General features: G+C 42.2%; 1 protein-coding gene across 8 annotated transcripts in view; it reads left to right on the top strand.

The window, feature by feature from the left end:
- Nucleotides 1-19,009, top strand: part of CNTRL (centriolin) — a 90,330-nt gene that overhangs the window by 46,506 nt on the left and 24,815 nt on the right. For all 8 annotated transcript variants that reach the window (XM_028493573.2, XM_028493574.2, XM_055086997.1 and 5 more), the window contains 11 exons: nt 3,094-3,228; nt 6,651-6,796; nt 7,403-7,610; nt 8,297-8,476; nt 10,093-10,272; nt 11,040-11,156; nt 11,450-11,594; nt 12,060-12,208; nt 13,891-14,071; nt 15,690-16,003; nt 17,472-17,677. In XM_028493573.2, the coding sequence (XP_028349374.1) occupies nt 3,094-3,228; nt 6,651-6,796; nt 7,403-7,610; nt 8,297-8,476; nt 10,093-10,272; nt 11,040-11,156; nt 11,450-11,594; nt 12,060-12,208; nt 13,891-14,071; nt 15,690-16,003; nt 17,472-17,677 (1,961 nt within the window). The remainder of the gene's footprint in view (nt 1-3,093; nt 3,229-6,650; nt 6,797-7,402; nt 7,611-8,296; nt 8,477-10,092; nt 10,273-11,039; nt 11,157-11,449; nt 11,595-12,059; nt 12,209-13,890; nt 14,072-15,689; nt 16,004-17,471; nt 17,678-19,009) is intronic.

The following is a 19,009-nucleotide window of genomic DNA, read 5'->3' as shown; positions in this document are numbered from 1 at the left end:
GCGAACCCGGTTCCCCTGCATCGGCAGGCGGACGCGCAACCACTGCGCCACCAGGGAAGCCCCTATTAAACACTTTTTAATATAATGTATGTGAAGTGATGGGAAGAGCACATTTTTGGAGTCAGACATTCTGAGCTTAAATATGACCCCTGTGCGAACATGGGCAAGTCACTTCATGGCTCTGAGCCTCTGACAAATGCCTCATCATCTGTAAAGCGGGTTATGGTGAGGGTAAGTGAGACAATGGGCCTGAAAGCACCTAGCAGTTGGTAATCAATAAATTCTAGTTGTTCTTTCTCAAAACAGCTTTAAGAGACCTCTTTTAAGTTGACATTAAATTTTACTTTGCTACTTCCTGTTCTGGTTGGATGAAATACCCACTAGTTTAATTATACTTGCAAGTTGGTGAAATAGTTATTCATCCAATAAATACTTATCGATTGGCCATTAAGGGCCAGGTGCCATGGATGCTGTAGGGAATAGCACAGACATGGTTATGTCCTTGTGAAGCTGACAGTCTAGTAGGTGAAACAGGTGTCAGACAAAGAAAACAATAGGGTTCTGTGCTAGGGGAGTGGTGGTCAGGGAAGACTGCCCTATGGAAATGGTGTTTCAGCCGAGACTTCAAGGGGAACTAGGATTTAGCTGTGCAGAGGGAGCAGAGGTGAAAGGGTAGAGGTAAGGGATGTGTTCTAGGCAGAGAGGCAAGGAGAGAGAGCTTAATGCATTTGAAGTGCTGAAAGTATGCCTCCAATATGCCAGGAGTGAGAAGAGGAGTAGGGAATGAGAGTGAGAGATAAGGGCAGAGAGGAAGACAGAGGCCAGTTATAATATATTCTTGATCACATTAAAATACAGTCTTGTTTAGCTATTAGCCAAATGGGTTGCATCTTCCTCCAGGAAGCCCGCTGTCACCTTCTGTTATGCCTGCTGAAAACCTGGATTTGGGACTCTACTTTGATTTTCCTTTAACCTGTGATCAGTCAAAGCATTTTAGCCTGTGTATGAAATCATCTGTTTAGATTGTCTGTCTCTCCTGCTAGACTCAGAGCACAGTGAATGCCCAGATTGTAGATGCCTGTTTCAGTGCCTGGCACATGAGGAGGGTCAATAGGTTCTAACTGGATGAAAGTTAAATAAAATAAGATAATTTGAAACAGGCACATGAAAAGATGCTCAACATCCCTAATTATTAGAGAAATGCAAATCAAAACTCCAATGAGGTACCACTTCACACTGGTCAGAATGGCCATCATCTACAAATAATAAATGCTGGAGAGGGTGTGGAGAAAAGGAAACCCTCCTACACTGTTGGAGGGAATGTAAATTGGTGCAGCCACTATGGAGAAGTGGAGGTTCCTTAAGAAACTGAAAGTAGAGTTACCATATCATCCAGCAATCCCACTCCTGGGCATATATCTGGAAAAGATGAAAACTAATTCGAAAATATACATGGACCCCAATGTTCATAGCAGCACTATTTACAATAGCCAAGACATGGGAGCAACCTAAATGTCCATCGACACATGTATGGATAAAGAAGATGTGGTATTTATACACAATGGAATATTACTCAGCTGTTAAAAAAAATGAAATAATGCCATTTGCAGCAACATAGATGGGCCCAGAGATTATCATACTAAGTGAAGTAAATCAGACAGAGAAAGACAAATATCATGTGATATCACTTATATGTGGAATCTAAAATGAACTTATTTACAAAACAGAAATAGACTCACAGACATAGAAAACAAACTTATGGTTACCAAAGGGGAAAGGGGGGAGGAGGGATAAATTGGGAATTTGTGATTAACATATACAGACTATTGTATATAAAATAGGGAAACAACAAGGACCTACTATATAGCACAGGGAACTATATGCAATATCTTGTATTGATAATAACCTATAATGGAAAAGAATCTGAAAAAGAATAGATATATATTTGTATAACTGAATCACTTTGCTGTATACTGAAACATTATAAATCAACTATAATTTAAAATTAATTATTTTTAAAAAATAAGATAGTTTGAATCCCAGGAATTCATGTAAAATGGCATTCATATGATTAGAAAAGGATATAAAAGTAGGCTTTTTATAGTAATTGTATTACTTTGTGTTCCTTTACTTATTAGATATCAAATGACCATTTGCCAGTTGTCAGTGTTATATTTCTTAAGAGTACCAAGTTTTATAAAACTATAGTTGACCTGATCAGAGTGTGGAAAACAAGAGGTTGGGAAGGAAACAATTAAAATAACAATAAATACATATTTTTAAATAATAGTAAATTCAATTTCTGGATAGCATCTTCTTTGAAATAAATTTTCTTCTTTCAAAAGTTTTTAAGCCAGCCCTTACTGGCTTAAAATCCATTGTCTTTTGTACTTCCATTGTCCTTTATTTTTTTTTCTTATAAGCCTTGACAAAAATATTACAGCAGCCTGACCTTTTCACAAATTCATATGGTAATGATAGGGACATTCCTTTCCTTGCATCAGGACTACCAGGATTGGTCTTCAAACCACACATCGAGATTGTGGAGCACAACAGATCTTCTCTCTCTGATTTACAGATCTATGATTGGTACCCTTTAGTTATATGAAATCACTTGTGATGCTTGTTAAATGCAGATTCCTGGGCATTGCCCTAGAAATTCTGGCCCATCAAGTCTGAGAGGGAGTCCAGGCATCTGTATTTTTAACAGGTGCAGCAAGTGATTTTGATGCAGGTATTTGAGGACCACAGTGTGAGAAATATTGGTCTAAGGGAAAAGAGAGCAGTAACTGTTGAATCACTCACAGAGCTTTTAAAAGTAGGTATTTAGGCTCACTCCTGGAGATTCCGAATTGGTGTATCTGGGCTGAGCTGATTCTGATGCTTGCTCTTCCTTATGTATTAATAGTTTAAGGAGGCATGTGAAAAACTTACCTTGGGCTTTTAAACTTGGGGGTGCAAATGTAAAACTGAGTTGTTATAAAACCAAAGCTCCCAAGGGATTGCATGTGTATGTAAATTTATTTATGCCTTATTAGATCATAAATTATTGCTATTTTACTTTTTTTATATCATTGCTTCCTATGGCAATAGTTAGAACAATCAGCTGTTCAAACAGAACTTGAGAAAGAAAAGCAAGCCCTCAAGAATGCACTCGGAAAAGCCCAGCTCTCAGAAGAAAAGGAACAAGAAAATAGTGAGCTCCGCACGCAACTTAAACAGCTGCAGGTAGAGACTTATTCGCTCCCAATACATTCTTATATGGGACACCCAAAGATGTTGCCATCTTTATGTCAGACACTTCACAACCTGCTCTTACATGTAGTAAGCTACTTGAGTTATTAGAAAAAAGGAATTCTGGATGGGATAGTACCGTAGCCTCTGTTGCGATCATTTTAAGATTATTAATATGCATATACTTTGTGTTGTTATTATGGTACTAAGAGATAGAGGCAGTGTCGATAGTAAACGGAGAACACTAGGTAAACTCATGGGGGACAGCAGTACCTTGCATTTCCGCTAGAAACGGCTTTGTTACCAGACTGAGCTTAAATTATCAGATTGATGCATTCTTCTTCCACTGAAATATCTTTGTAATTATCCAGGAATTTAACTAGAATGAGTTGCAGTAGAACTTCTCAACTGTAAAGTTTTCAGTCTCCTTCTCAGAAGGAATGTCATTAAAAATGCAGTCATCTTACATTTGTGAGAGTTGTCTTGGGCAGAGACTATTTTTATAGCTATTGTCACAGTAATCTGCCCAACAAACTGCCCGAGAAGCAGGTGGACAGGATTTTCCAGGTAATTAAACGCTCTCAAAGAGGACACATGTCTGAACAAACAAGTACCTGGATCAACACGCAGGTTTCCAGATCTGTGAGGTCAGGGGTCACTTAGCTGACCGAGGTGGCAGCTGTTATACTTCACCAGAAATCCAGGGGCAGAGTTGTGTGGTTTGGGGGAAGGCTCCAAAAATTCATCTAGGGGGGTTTGTGACAAATAAGACTAAACTCACCCAGATTCCCTCTCTCTCTTCTTCCAATGCCTTGAATATTTTTTTCTCAAAGTTTAAGAAAATCTAGTTACCTAGAATTTAATTTTTACTGCTATCATTTCAGCTTCTGAAGTAAATATCATAAAAGATATACATGTTTTCCATTCTTGTGTGTGTTGTGTGTATGTATTTGGTGTTCACTGGATTATTATTTTTTATTTTTACCTTGGAAATTTTCAAGTAATCACAAAATCAGAGAGAAGATAGCCTTATGCCCTTTCGTTTACTCAGCCTAAACAATTGTCAACATTCTGCTGTTCTTATTTCAGTTAATCCACATTTTTTTTTTGGCTGGAATATTTTAAAGAAAATCTCATACATCTTTATTTCAACCATAAATACTTCAGTACACATCTATTAAAGAAGAGGACTTCAGGGGTCTCTCTCCAAGGTAGAAATTGAGGTCAGCTTTCCGGAATGCTGGTCCATGCTGTAAGACTCTCTTAGTTGGAACTAGGTCCTTTGGTTACTTGGCCTGCTGACCTCCTGAGGCGGAGTACAAGTTAAACTCACTCTACATTTATCTTTGTCAGAAATCATTTAGTTGCAGTGAACCAAAACCTACTAACACTAGCTCAAGGAAGGAGATAGGCAGCTTGCTGGTGACCAAGAGCTGCTCTGTTAACCTTCCAGGGCCTGTGCGGCTCTCATTTCTCCTTCTCTGTCTCCCTGGGCATTGCATTTGGCCCAGCATCAACCCCAGCCCCGAGCTGACATAACTTTACAGGTCTAGCTCTCATACAGACTTGCTGGACTGGATCTTGGTTCACATTTTGGAGAGGGAGAGAACTTGTTTTCTAGCTAGTCAGTGGATTGGCTGTCCTTGGGTCAGATCACCTGTGGCCAGGATTAGAAAGTAGTGCAAATATGTGTGCCTCAGGGCAAAGGGCAAGGATGGTTTATGGATAAGAGACTCCAGGTGGACAGGCACGTTCATTGCAATGCTAATTCTCCAATTTAGTTAACAGTGTTAAAAACAAAACAAAACAGAAAACCTAATGTTATACCAAGTTTGAAGAAAATCACTTAAGTAGAATATAGGTATTCAGGGGAATATAGTCAATAGCTTAGGACATAGAACTATTTTTCTGTACAATTTAGGGAAATTTTAGCAGTTTCTTTTTACTTGAAAGAGGTACTGTCTGGATTTAATTCTGGGGTCTAGTTATGTTCATTAGTTTCTTAGTGAAAATATCCTAGCATATAACAAATACTCCCACAGAGAATTGTAAGCTATTAGAGAACTTCAGTATTAGATGTTCCATTTTTCAGTTGATTGGCAGATAAAGCTGAGTATTATGGGAAGGTGTTTTTTGTTTTTGTTTTTTCTAAGTTTGAATTATGTATATTCGCAGGCATATACAAAATAGAATACTAAATGAATCCTTATGTATATATCACTCATCTTCAACAGTTTCAACACATGGACTATCTTTTTTTTTTTTTTTTTTTTTTTTTTGTGGTACACGGGCCTCTCACTGATGTGGCCTCTCCCATTGCGGAGCACAGGCTCCGGACGCGCAGGCTCAGCAGCCACGGCTCATGAGGCCAGCCACTCCGCGGCACATGGGATCCTCCCGGACCGGGGCACAAACCCGTGTCCCTTGTATCGGCAGGCGGACTCTCAACCACTGCGCCACCAGGGAAGCCCAACACATGGACTATCTTACTTCATTATAACACATGGCCAGTCTTATTTCATCTATAGTACCCTCCACACCTCACCCTTCACACTTGTTCACACACTGAATTATTTTGAAGTAAATCCAAAACATCTGATTTTATCTGTAAATACTGTACTATTGTATGTATCTCTAAAAAATAAGGCTTTAAAAAAGAAGCGTAGGGTAGTTCCCTGATGGCCTAGTGGTTATTAGGATTCCGAGCTTTCACTTCTATGGCCCGGCTTCAATCTCTGGTCAGGGAACTGTGATCCCGCAAGCCACGCAGCATGGCCAGAAAAAAAAAAAAGGCATAAACATGGATACTATCGTTACACCTTAAAATTACAATAACTCCCTAATATCGTCAAATACCTTAAGTATACAAAATGTTCAAATTATAAATTTTTTAGAAGTGTTATGTTGGAATCAGCATCCAAATAAGGTGCACACATTGCATTTGGATGACTTGACTCTTGTCTCCTGTAATCTATAGTTTTGCTCTTTTTTTTCTCTTTGTTACATACTAAAGAAAACCAGGTCTTTGTCCTGTAGAGTTTCCCGTAGTCTAGATTTTGGTGGTTGCATCCCCATGGCATTGATTAACATGTTCTTATGTCACATGTGGAGGCTTATTTAGATTCAGGTTATTTACTCTTTGGCAAGAAGACAGTCTTAGGTAGTGTTCATACGTACTTCTTTTTTGCATCACATCAGGACACATCGTAATGCCTGTTTGTGTCTTTTGTGACTTCGGATTAACCAATAGATTCAGATATTGTCGGCCATAGTGAAAAGGGTTTTTAAAAAATTGGTAAAGGGAGTTGACTGGAACTGTTATAAGGTAAATAATATGGGCTGTGTGTGTGTATTGGGGTGTATTTTTTATTTTGTTTTGGTAATTTTTACCCCTCTCCATTTCACCCCCTCCACAGGATGACAATAACCTGTTAAAACAGCAACTTAAAGATTTCCAGAATCACCTTAACCATGTAGTTGATGGTTTGATTCGTCCAGAAGAAGTGGCAGCTCGTGTAGATGAGCTAAGGAGAAAACTGAAATCAGGAGCTGGGGAGATGAGGTAATGGAAAATCAAGACCTCCAGGTAGAGTGGGCTGAGTTGTGAATGTGGGGTTCAATAATGAAATCACCTTTCCAACTACTGTCAATGGCTGAGTTCTTTTGTAAGGTTTCCTTTTTCCCGTATCATATTACCATGATTGAGACACAGATTGCTTAATTCAAGTTGTCTGTCACTGATTTTTTTAATCTTTTATACTTTTTGGTATTATTTAATTTAAAAAACACAAAGGTTTTATGAGCAACTCATTCTTGAAAGCTTACTGCAGATGGTCAGGAAGTAGAGTCACATTATGTATTTTAAATAGAAAACGAATATCAAAAGAAAACTGAGGCTAATTTGAATATATGAAATGGACATTTATTCTCTGAACACACATTGTTAGCCTGACAGGAGCCTGTGCTTTCAGAGTGGCAACAGTCACTTAATAAAACAATGATTTGCACTCAGGAGGTGCACGGTAATTTGCTACGGATTGACACCAGTCCCATTCCTCACAACTCTTTTTACTTCTGCACTAATGTTACTGGCATGTTTGCACCCAGCATCCTGCATCAAAAATAAAATGTCACACTTATACCATCTTTTTTTTCCCCCCCTTACCAGAATCCATAGTCCTTCAGATGTCTTAGGGAAAAGTCTCGCTGATTTGCAGAAACAGTTCAGTGAAATCCTTACACGTTCCCAGTGGGAAAAAGAGGAAGCTCAAGTGAGAGAGAGAAAACTCCAAGAAGAAGTGGCTCTGCATCAGGAGAAGCTGGCCAGCGGACAAGAAGAGTTCAGGCAGGCCTGTGAGAGAGCCCTTGAAGCAAGAGTAAGAGAAGGGCAAGAGGCAGCTAGAGGGAAGTGTTTAGAAAACATTCATATTTTTCAGCAAATTACAGTGCTTCCTTTCTCATGTAAATACAGTGTAGGGAATTCCCGGGTGGTCCGGTGGTTAGGACTCTGTGCTTTCACTGCCCAGGGCCAGGGTTCGATCCCTGGTTGGGGAACTAAGATCCCACAAGCCGCCGGCACAGCCAAAAAAAAAAAGAAAGAAAATAGTGTCTGTTATGTAGATTATACCTTAATAAAGGTATAATTTTTAAAAATACAGTGTAATTGTTGTTAGTTTCACTCCTAATAAGTCAAACTAGGTGTGACTAAGATTCAACTCTAAATGTGATTACTGATGTCAAAGTCAGGCTTCTTTGTGACACTGTGTTTTCCTCGTTTTGGAAGCAAGTGAGAGATGTTTCTTAACGTGCAAGTAGTTAATACAGCATCGCTAGAGTGTAGTATAGTGCCAGAATCTGAGTTTTTGATGTAATTATTTTAATGATGAGGCAAACATTAAAATGGATCCCAGAGAACAGTTGTGATAAAGCCATCCCCAGTAACTCATTAGCACAGCATTTCATTTTACTCTTTAGTAAAATGAAATATAATTCTCTAGAAGGTTTTTATTTTGCTCAAAACATTTTGCTTAAAAATCATCTTTGAAACTTGATTTCCTCACAGATTAATGTTGACAAGAGGCAACACAAAGCAAGAATTCAGCAGTTAGAGAATGAAATTCACTATTTACAAGACAATCTAAAAAGTATGGAGGAAATCCAAGGCCTTACAGATCTCCAACTTCAGGAAGCTGATGAAGAGAAGGAGAGAATTCTGGCCCAACTCCAAGAGTTAGAGAAGAAGGTGGGCAAGACTAGGAAAGAGACATATGAGTCCCCACTGCCAGGGTCCTGCTCCCAGCAATGGGGCAGCTGAGAGGGGTGTGATCCACGGTCACCTCTGGCTGCATTGCTGGCCCAGAGGTGGACCTGACCTCGAGAGACCTAGATGCATGTCATCAAATTAAGAGCCTGAGACAAGGGTGCCATGCTAGATGGAAGCAAGGGAATTGGGATGTAAGGAGTGACTTGAGAGTCAGTTAGGTGGGGCTTAAATGCTATTGGGATGAGTCATGCTGACAGGTTTTCAACCTTCTTGATAATCCCAGTGCATTACCCCCACCTTTTCTGTGTGTTAGGCTTTCCTATCTTTACTTTCTTCCTTGTCCAACTTAAATTCCATGGCCTCCCACTATCGCTATTTTTTGCAAATATCCTCAAATCCCTTGCTCTTTTCTCCTATCTTCTATGACAAAACTGCAGCTATCTGCTTTCTTTAGCCCTGCACCCATGGCTAAGTATTCCTGAAGAAAAAAGTCACCCATCCAGGCATAGCAGTAACACTATAAATGTTTGCCAGCCTCAAATGGGCAGCATTACCCTTTTCTGTGGTAAGCTCACTCCCTTGCTGCACTGTTTTGTACCTTCTCACGTCTCACATGTACCCTCTCCCTTCTCCCAGCCCCAGTGAATGACTTGCTTCATGCTTCACTGAGAACCCATCAGTTCCCAAGTATTCTTGAGTCTGCCTCCAAAATCTCTCTGGAATATTTTTGCACTTTGTCCTTCTCCAGTGCCACCACCCTCATCCAGCCATCATCTCACTTCTGGACAACTGCTGTGGCCGCCTGACCGTCCTCCAGTTCCACTCATGACCTGCTCTACAGAGCAGCCAACACGCTCTTCCAAAAACATGAATAGGCTCTTGTCAGCCCCTCCCCATCTCCCCTTCTCTCCAGCAGCTTCTGTTGTCTTTAGGATAAAGACAAAAATTCTTCAGCCTCTGAGCCCTTGTATGATTCGCCTCTGTTGAGCTCTCTCCTTTTCTTACCGTGCTGCTTCTTTCAGTTCCTGAGACTTCCCAAGTTCTGTCTTCCCTCCTGGACATTCCTTCTCCTGGACCATGTCCCTCCACCGTTCTTCTTCCTGAAAGCCCTCCCCCCACCAATCTAGGTCTCCCCTGCTGGCCTCTCACATAGTACCTTGTTCTGTCCTTCGATAGCAGTGATCACGGTGTTAGTTACACATTTGTCTGAGTGTTTGTTTAATACATGTCTCTCATAAGCTCCTTGAGGGCAGCAGCCAAGTCTGTTTTGTTTACCACCATATGCCCAGTGCCTGACTCCATGATCACAAGGGGCGGTCCCATCTCTTGGTGATGGTGCCAAGAAATGTTTCTACAACAAATGAATGGATTTATGATCACGAAGATTCTTGACTAAGTATACTGATTTCATTCTAAGTTATCATACAGCTTTGAGATGTTGTTATTTATTTATTCACTCAGGAGCACCTGCTGAGTACCAGGTATGGTTCTAGGCATGGGGTGTGTGAACAGAGTCCCTGCCCTCCTGGGGCTTATGTCTTAATTCATTGCTACCAAATGATTCATCTCTTTAATTAGTGTTTCTTTTATTTTAGAAGAAACTTGAAGATGCCAAATCTCAGGCACAGTTTCTTGGTTTAGATAAAGAACTGAAGAAACTAAAGAAAGCTGTGGCCGCCTCTGATAAGCTGGCCACAGCTGAGCTCACCACTGCCAAAGACCAGCTCAAGTCCCTTCATGGAACCGTTATGAAAATTAACCAGGAGCGCACAGAGGTGAGTCCCCACGTACAGAACAAGTTTCCACCAGGGCTGCCCCTGTCAAAAAACATAGCAACTTGTATTATGGATCTCTTGTTATAGACTTTGGCTCTTTTATAAACCACCATAAAGTTGTCTGTTCCTCTTCAGACCTGAAGATTGTATTTCCCCCGTCACAACCCTGCCATGGGTCCTGTACTCTATTGAGTCCCAAAGGAGCCATCAAATGAAACATACTATCCTTATCTCAAAGTGTAGGGGTCTGCTTAGGGAGGTACCTATCAATACACATCTGAACAGAGGTCTTCAAGGCTTGCTGTATAATCCTTCTGAACCTCAACTTTTTGTCTTTGTCATCTTGTGCAGTCTGATGATAATATGTCACTTCACAGGGTTATTATGACTCCTGACTGAGATAAGTCTGTTATAGTCTTTATAAGATGCAAATGCTTATGAGATTAAGACAGTAAATCATAGGAGGGAAAATCTAACCATGGGGGTCCACAGAGACACCAGTCATGGAAGACTGTAGAACAGAGAAGAAAAAATTAGTCCTTGCTCTTTCTGATGCAGAACCCTGCCCACTTGGCCCCCAAAGAGTGCCAGAGTGAGCTGCCAAATCATAGGAACAGCACACATAAGGTGGGACTTGGTACTATGTGTGCATGGGGTAGCCAGGCGGGCGATCTGATGAAAGCAGAGGACTCATTCAGAGGAAGAAAGAAATAAAGAGGGCAGCCTGCAATAGCAGTGGTGCCTTTCTCACACCTCCGTCCCAGTAGGAGCTGCAGGAAACAGAGAGGTTCAGCAGAAAGGCAGCACAAGCCGCCAGGGATCTGACACGAGCAGAAGCGGAGATCGAACTCCTGCAGAATCTCCTCAGGGATAAAGAGGAGCAGGTCAGTGCTGGTACCCCCATGAGACCGCCTCCTTGTTGGGTACTTATCAGTTCCTAAAAGATTGAATTACTGTAGGCGACATCTCAAAGAATTTTGAGGTACAGCCGATAGTCAATCAGTACTTGATTCTCTGCTGTGTGCCAGGCATTGCATGGTTTAAATGTAAGGAGTAATGCAGTTCCTCATTAGTAAAGTATAAGTAAAAAATTATAGAATTATAATCTTACTGCAAGGAGACATGCATCTGGGAAAGAATATTCATTGGCAACTTTGTATATGTGATTTTTTAATAGTTTCGAATTGAGATGGAGAAAGTAGAGGTAGGCACCAGAGGAGCAAACTCACAGGTGCTAGAAATCGAAAAACTGAATGAGACCATGGAGAGACAAAGGAAAGAGATCGCAAGACTGCGGAATTTACTAGACCTCACTGGGGCTGGTAACGTATTGGGCTTTGATTTTGGTAGTGGTTTTGTAGTTCTAAAATTAAATCATCGTGTTTGTTTTTTACCTTTAGCAAATTTATTTAACTGTTACAGATCAATTCCATGCTCGATTTATAGAGCTGTGATAATTAGCTTAATAAATAAAGCACTTTTTTAAATGTAAGTAAGTGCAGTATCAAGGGACTTGATTACAAAGAGAGATTTATTTTTGTATTTTCAAAAGAAATAATGTTTACAAATCTGTTCTTTCTCTGGCTCACTTTATAAGTGAACAGCAGTAAGATATGTCTATCCTCTTTAAGTGTCAACAAAAATTTATTACCAAAGGACAGGCTGAACGGCAGCTTTGAGGAACTGATAAAAGTCATTGGCTCTCGTGGAATCACTTTTGTATTTTGAGAGAGAGAGGAAGTAGATGATTTCATACCCAACTTCACAGAATGGCTTTCCTTTTACAGATAACAGAGGAGGCTTTGAAAATGTTTTGGAAGAAATTGCTGAGCTCCGACGTGAAGTTTCTTATCAGAATGATTACATCAGCAGCATGGCAGATCCTTTCAAAAGACGAGGCTATTGGTACTTTATGCCACCACCATCGTCATCAAAAGTAGGAAGTCTGTGGTGCTGGGAATATATACTAAATTTTCTTTAAGAAAGTGTGATGGTGTTGCCTTCCCTAAATCTGTGATCAGGTCTCAAGAACAACATATCTAGGCTAAGCCGTGCATTGAGGTTCTTAAGTACTTTGTGCTGTGTGAGATGGAAATAGGGCATTCCCAAGGAATGTGGCAATTGCCCACTCATGCTCAGGTGGTATGTGTGGGGTCCCTGAACAAGGATCCTAGAAGGGTAGATAAAGTGACTTGAGCCCAGAGAGCCTTTTGAAAATGGCAGTAGAATTATAGAGTCTCAGACAGCAAAATAGGCACGTGGATTGCATTTCCTTTTAACACATTCATTCAGTACTTACTGAGGTCTAGGTCAAGCACAAGGCTTTGGTGGGGAACCATGATGAATCATATAGCCCCTGCTCTCAAAGAGCTCATGGGCTGGTGGGGAAGACAAGCACACCAATGTAATTACAAAACAGTGACACGCATGTGACAACAGACTGGACTTCCGTGCCCCAGTTGCAGAGAAATGTTAAAGATTTATCTCATGGGGATGTTTAGGGAAGAAGACTTCACAAACAGGGGCTTGAAGTCAGCACTTAGCAACCCTCAAAGGATGGGCTTTCAGGAGGGAGGGAACAGCTTGTGAGGAAGAGGAGAGTTGGCTTAGCCCCTTGTGGGGCTGGAAGGCTGGATGGGAACAGTGAAAGGTGAAACAGGAAATGTAGATTGGGGTCATGCTTTTTTTTTTTAAAAAAAAATAAAGGGCCTCAAAATCCCTTGCACTTAATTATGTAGGCCTTGGGAAACTGCAGTTGAGTGTGCTGTGATCAGAGCTGTAGTTTAGGAAGAATAATCAGGCGGAGTGTGGAAGCTAGACTTGTAGTGGGTGAACTCTGTGTGGGGCTGTTTGAACTTGTTCGGGTGAAGGATGGAAGAAGCCAGAGCCAGAGCAGTGGAGCTAGAGCAGAGATGGATTGAGGGATGTTCAGGGAGCAAAATGTCAGGGCTTGCAGCCTGAATGTGGGAAGGCAGGAGAGGACTGCAAGTGGCTCTTATCCAAAGCAAGGGGCTGGGCAACATCCTGCTAGAATCAGCTGACAACAGCAGTCAGGAGAAGCAGCTCCCACACGCTAGGATCCCCGGGCTGTTCAGACTTAATCAGAATCCCAAAAAGCAGAATCTGAAATCCTCCTCCCAGAAGTCTAAAGGAAGCCAGACATCCATGTCACAGCCAGGGCTGCAGGTGGAAGCAGTATAGGTTAGAGCAAAACATTGTAAGCCTGAGCTGCATGAGGGTTTGGAGGGTCGACTTACAACTGAAAGGAGAGGGAGAGTAACAGAGTAGAGCTCTAAAGCCACTCCAGGCTCCTGGAGAGACTAATATCCCAGCTTGCCTTGAAAGCTCCTGTTTCCTTGATCTTAGTTGCTGGGCCATCAAGGACTAGGCAAAAGAAGAGAAACCACCAGGAAAGATGAGTACAGGAGACGGGAGGCTGGCACCCATGCAGGTTATATGACCACATAATCACGTCTCGTTTCTGCCTGTGAAAAATGAGAATTACGATACCTGAAAAGGAACCAGTTCTTTCTCAACTTTGCTCTAGACTTTGATATTTCTCCACATCGGCCTTTTTATTTGTTAAGAGATAGTATGCTCTGCTGTCATTTATTTTAGGTTTCCAGCCACAGTTCCCAGGCCACCAAGGACTCTGGTGTTGGCCTAAAGTATGCAGCCTCAACTCCTGTTAGAAAACCATGGCAGGATGGGAAGGAAGGCAGTGTACCTCCACCTGCTTCAGGATACTGGGTTTATTCTCCCATCAGGAGTGGGTTACATAAATCATGTTCAAATAGAGGTAAGTTACATCAGGGAAGTTGCATTTCTCTTGCCTGTTTAATGACCTTTTATTGGTTCCCTGAAATCCATAAGACACAGTCCAGACTCCTTAGCTTGCTCTGCAAGGCCCTCTGTGACCTGGTCTTGGCCAACGACCTCTTGTCTCACCTTCCGTCACTCTCCCACATGTCAGCCATACCCACTGCATGCCACGTTTCTCACACCTCCATGTTTTGAACCCTCTGTTCAGAATGTCCTGCTTCCTCCTTTCTCTCCCAAACCTATTCCTACTCATCCTTCAGCAAGACCCAGGTCCTCAAACAACACTCCTTTTCTAGACCCTTCCTCCTCCCTTCCTTTCCCAGCAGACTGAGCGGCATCTTCACCTCCACTCCTGGAACGTGGCAGTTTACATCCTCGTGTTATGGCACTAATTAGCTCGACTGAAATGAAGTGTTACAGGTCTGTCTTCCAGAGCTCCAGGGGGAAGAGTCAGACCTGGGGTAAATCCTGGCACTTTCACTAAGTAACTGTGTTATCCTAGGGGAATTATTTAGCCGCTCTGAGACTGTTAATCTGTAAAATGGGACTATTACCTTCTGAGAATTTGTTCATTCAGGAACTATTTATTGAGTGCCTGCTGTGTGCTAGGCTTTCTTCATCAGTGGGAAAAAAAAAAACCTAGTTCCTGCTTAGGGGAGATAAGTAAGAGAACCAACACCTGAGAGAGGCTGTGTGTCCTGATAGTGGTAAAGCTGGGAGCTGTGGGATCTCACAGCACTTCTCTGTTGATCTTTTACGTAGCACAAAGCAGGCACCCAAATGTTGCTGAATGAATGAATGAATCAATGAAGATGGAAAAAAACCAACAGTTAGGTATAAGAAAAACTCAAGGGACTTCCCTGGTGGCCCAGTGGTTAGGAATCCACCTTCCAGTGCAGGGGACACGGGTTCGATCCCTGGTCCGGGAAGACCTACATGCCACGGAGCAGCTAAGCCCGTGTAGCACAACTACTGAGCCTGCGGGCCCTAGGGCCCGAGTGCCGCAACTACTGAGCCCACATTCTGCAACTACTGAAGGCCGTGCGCCTAGACCCCGTGCTCCGAAGCAAGAGAAGCCACCGCAATGAGAAGCCCGCGCACCACAACGCAGAGTAGCCCCCGCTCACCGCAACTAGAGAAAGCCCGCTCACAGCAACGAAGACCCAATGCAACCAAAAATAAATTTTTAGTTAAAAAAAATAAAGTTCATTCGTTTAAAAGAAAAACTCAAAGAGCCTGTGCTCCACAAGAGAAGCCACCGCAATGAGAAGCCCGCGCACCACAACGCAGAGTAGCCCCCGCTCACCGCAACTAGAGAAAGCCCGCTCACAGCAACGAAGACCCAATGCAACCAAAAATAAATTTTTAGTTAAAAAAAATAAAGTTCATTCGTTTAAAAGAAAAACTCAAGTTCACCTGGTGAAAATAATTTGCATCCCTGTTTGATTCACTTTTCAAAACTGCTTTTGACCTTTTTTACAGAATTTTATTTTCACATCTCTGGTATCTTGGCCTAAACGCTGCTGTTCTCTACTGAACATGTTTACCTAGTGAGCCATGGGAATAAAATGCTCTTCTGTTTTTTTTGTTTCAAGATGCAGACAGTGGAGGAGATAGCCAGGAAGAGAGTGAGCTGGATGACCAAGAGGACCGCCCATTTGTGCCTCCTCCTGGATACATGATGTATACTGTGTTTCCCGATGGTTCTCCTGTACCCCAGGGCATGGCCCTGTATGCACCACCTCCTCCCTTGCCCAACAACAGCCGACCTCTCACCCCTGGCACTGTTGTTTATGGCCCACCTCCCGCTGGGGCCCCCATCGTATATGGGCCTCCACCCCCCAACTTCTCCATCCCCCTCATCCCAATGGGCGTGCTGCACTGCAATGTCCCGGAGCACCATAACTTAGTAAGTGGAAAGACACAAGACCCCTGTCCACACTGCTTCCATGGGAGACTAAGTAAGGTGGTATACTTAATGAGTCGACCTACTTATGCATGGATTATATCCCAAAAGTGTGTTTGTAAGGCTGATGTTTAGAACTGAGCAAGCATCCTCTTAGTAAAACACTGTTCTGGACAGGAGTTAGGGTACCAGGCCATTCTACGAACCTGGTTTAACCATTTTATAACAAAAATGCTTTCAGTCCAGAAAATAGCCATTTTTAGAAAGCTTTTTATATATTTTTGTATTGACAAGTACTATATTAATGTGTATGCACAGGTATATTCACATACTAGTGCCTGTACCTGTACATACACATATTATGTGTGCTTGTGTATGAACACATGTAAGAGCAGCATACAGTAAGGTTTTGGTGGGGGTTATCTCTGGGTGGTGAAATTGATTATTCTTTTCATAGTTCTTAACTTATTGTGTGCATAATTTTGTGTCCTGTTTTTCCCACTTAATGTTACAAGCATTTTCCCCATGGTTTTAGAAGCATTTTTAAGCAGTATTTTAAGGACTGCATAACATTTCTTTATTTGTAGGCTGTGTAGTTCATTTAACCGTGTATAAATTTTTACTGTATTTCATATGTTCCTCTAGGCTAAATTCTAAGAAATGATTACTTCCTAATCACTAGCTTCCTTTATAAATTTTTTGTTTTAAAGAAATAAAATGCATTACAAGAGCCTCTTTCAAACTTAAGGCACCTGGAGCTCTTTGTTTTTTCCTTTTCCTCTCAGCAGATTGAGAGGAAGATAAAGGACTAGGATACCTGGGTGCCAAGCCACCAGCCCCGTTTTAGTAGGTCAGACTAGTTTCAGAGGGACTGTGGATATTTACATGGTTAAAAATGGTAGTTACTCGTGTTATCCTGCAGTTTTTCAGTGCACACTGTTTTTATAGCAATTCTGTTGGTTCTTTTAGCCTCCACCAGTACCCGGCTATTCCTGTAGTTTCCCAGATGTGCCTTTATACCTCCCTACATTTGCACATTATTTCTTCAGCATAGTCGTTTCCTATTTCATTTATTCTTCAAAACCAGGCAGAACACCACTTCCTCTAGGCATCCTTCTCAGCCAACTCCTCTCCCATGTGCGCAGAGGAGGGAGAGACCTCTGTCTGTGTCTTCTGCTAGATGCTGAATTCTGGAGCCAGACATTACCCACAGGAGGTGCTTGGTGACTATTTATCAGCCATAGCTGGACTGATGGAAGAGTCCTAAGACCTATTATTGGTCCATCAATTTCATCTATGGCACGTGAAGAAATTGGCTTGATTTAATTTTTCTTTTTATACTGAAGTCTTAGAAGCTACCACTGTTATCAGGTCAAAGATACCACTTTAGTCACTGTTAATTTCAGTTTTGGGCAGGAAGAAGGGGAAACATCATGTGATATTTCAGTATTGCATTTCTTTCTTTGTTCAGGAGAATGAAGTTTCTAGATTGGAAGACATAATACAGCATTTAAAATCAAAGAAACAGGAACAGTGGATGAGAGTATCCAAGCAGCAGTGTGAGAAAGAAATAGAAGAACTGCATCATAATACTGATGATCTTTTGCAAGAGAAGAGAGACTTAGAGCACGAAGTAGAAGAATTGCATAGAACCATTCAGAAACATCAACAGCGAAAGTAATTATTAGCCATTTTGTCTTTATAATTCAGATGAATATGATATTAGTTCATTAAGGTAACCTAAATCAGTGTTGTCCAATAGAACTGTCTGTGATCTTGGGAATGTTCTGGATCAGTACTATCCAAAACAGTAGCCTTAGCTACATGTGGCTATTGAGTACTTGAAATGTAGCTAATCGAACTGAGGAACAGAATTAATTTAATAGCCACGTGGTGATTATCATATGGGACAGGACAAGTCTCAGTTCTTTTGGCCAATAATCCATATCAGCTCCTCTTGTAGTCCCTCTTGGAGAATGGCGCAACCGCCACCCCTCCCCAGTTACCCTGGCTGAAAACACCTCACTCCCCCAGGCATCTAGCTGCTTTCCAAGTCCTACTGATCTATACACAACGAGCTCTCACACTGGTCCCCTTCTTTCGTCTCCACTGCCCTGGCCTTTAGTCATCCTCATCCTAGGTCAGGCCTTCCAGGTCTAGTGTCTTTCTCTCCATCCCACCCTCGACATGGCTGCAGACCTAACTGTGCACGCTGCCCTGTGTCTCTCATTCCCACCAGCATACATACTGCCCTCCAAGATCTGAACCCTACCTCTCTTTTTTATCCTTCTCTCCCACACTGTACTTACTCTGGCCCTACACTTTGTTGTGGTTTCCCCGAGCACCACGTTTTCTCCTGCCTCCCCACCTTTGCACTAGCTGTCCTTTGCCTGAAATGGCTTCCCGACCTGCCCCCCACCTAACTCCAGTGTGTCTTTCCAGATGAAGGTTAGGGATCCCCTCTGACAGAAAAGCTTTCTCATCTCAGGCTCCCACAGTTTGGGGTTGGCAACCTTGGGCGTAGTGTTCAGACCATGTTGTAAGATACCCAGAAGGGCAGTAGCGGGGCCTCCCTCTCTGTGCCCCAGCATCTGGCATAGGGTCCGTTAGCTAATGCTTGTATCTGCTGCGTGGGTCAGTTATGTAGAAGCCCATCTTCTGCACTAGACCATGAATTATGACAGTTCCCCAGTTTTTGTCCCTTAAGCCAGACTGGCCCAGGTACCAGGGTTGGGGGGAGACCTGTGGAGTACATAGAGGTGAGTGAGATATGGTCTCTGCCTTCTAGGAGCAAACGCAAGAGTGACTGACTGATAGACCTGGCAGGGAAAACCAAGGGTCATACCGAGAGAAGGTTGGGACTAGATGTTTGAAGGCTTGGGGGATGGTTATTTCATTTTTGTAGATGTATATGGGGGAGGTGAAGTTGGGTTTTTTTTTTTTTTTTTTTTTTTTTTTTTTGCGGTACACGGGCCTCTCACTGCCGTGGCCTCTCCCGTTGCGGAGCAC

Source organism: Physeter macrocephalus, chromosome 9 (genome assembly GCF_002837175.3).
Source record: "Physeter macrocephalus isolate SW-GA chromosome 9, ASM283717v5, whole genome shotgun sequence".
Classification (NCBI taxonomy): Eukaryota; Metazoa; Chordata; class Mammalia; order Artiodactyla; family Physeteridae; genus Physeter; species Physeter macrocephalus.
This window is presented reverse-complemented; position numbering and strand designations above follow the sequence as displayed.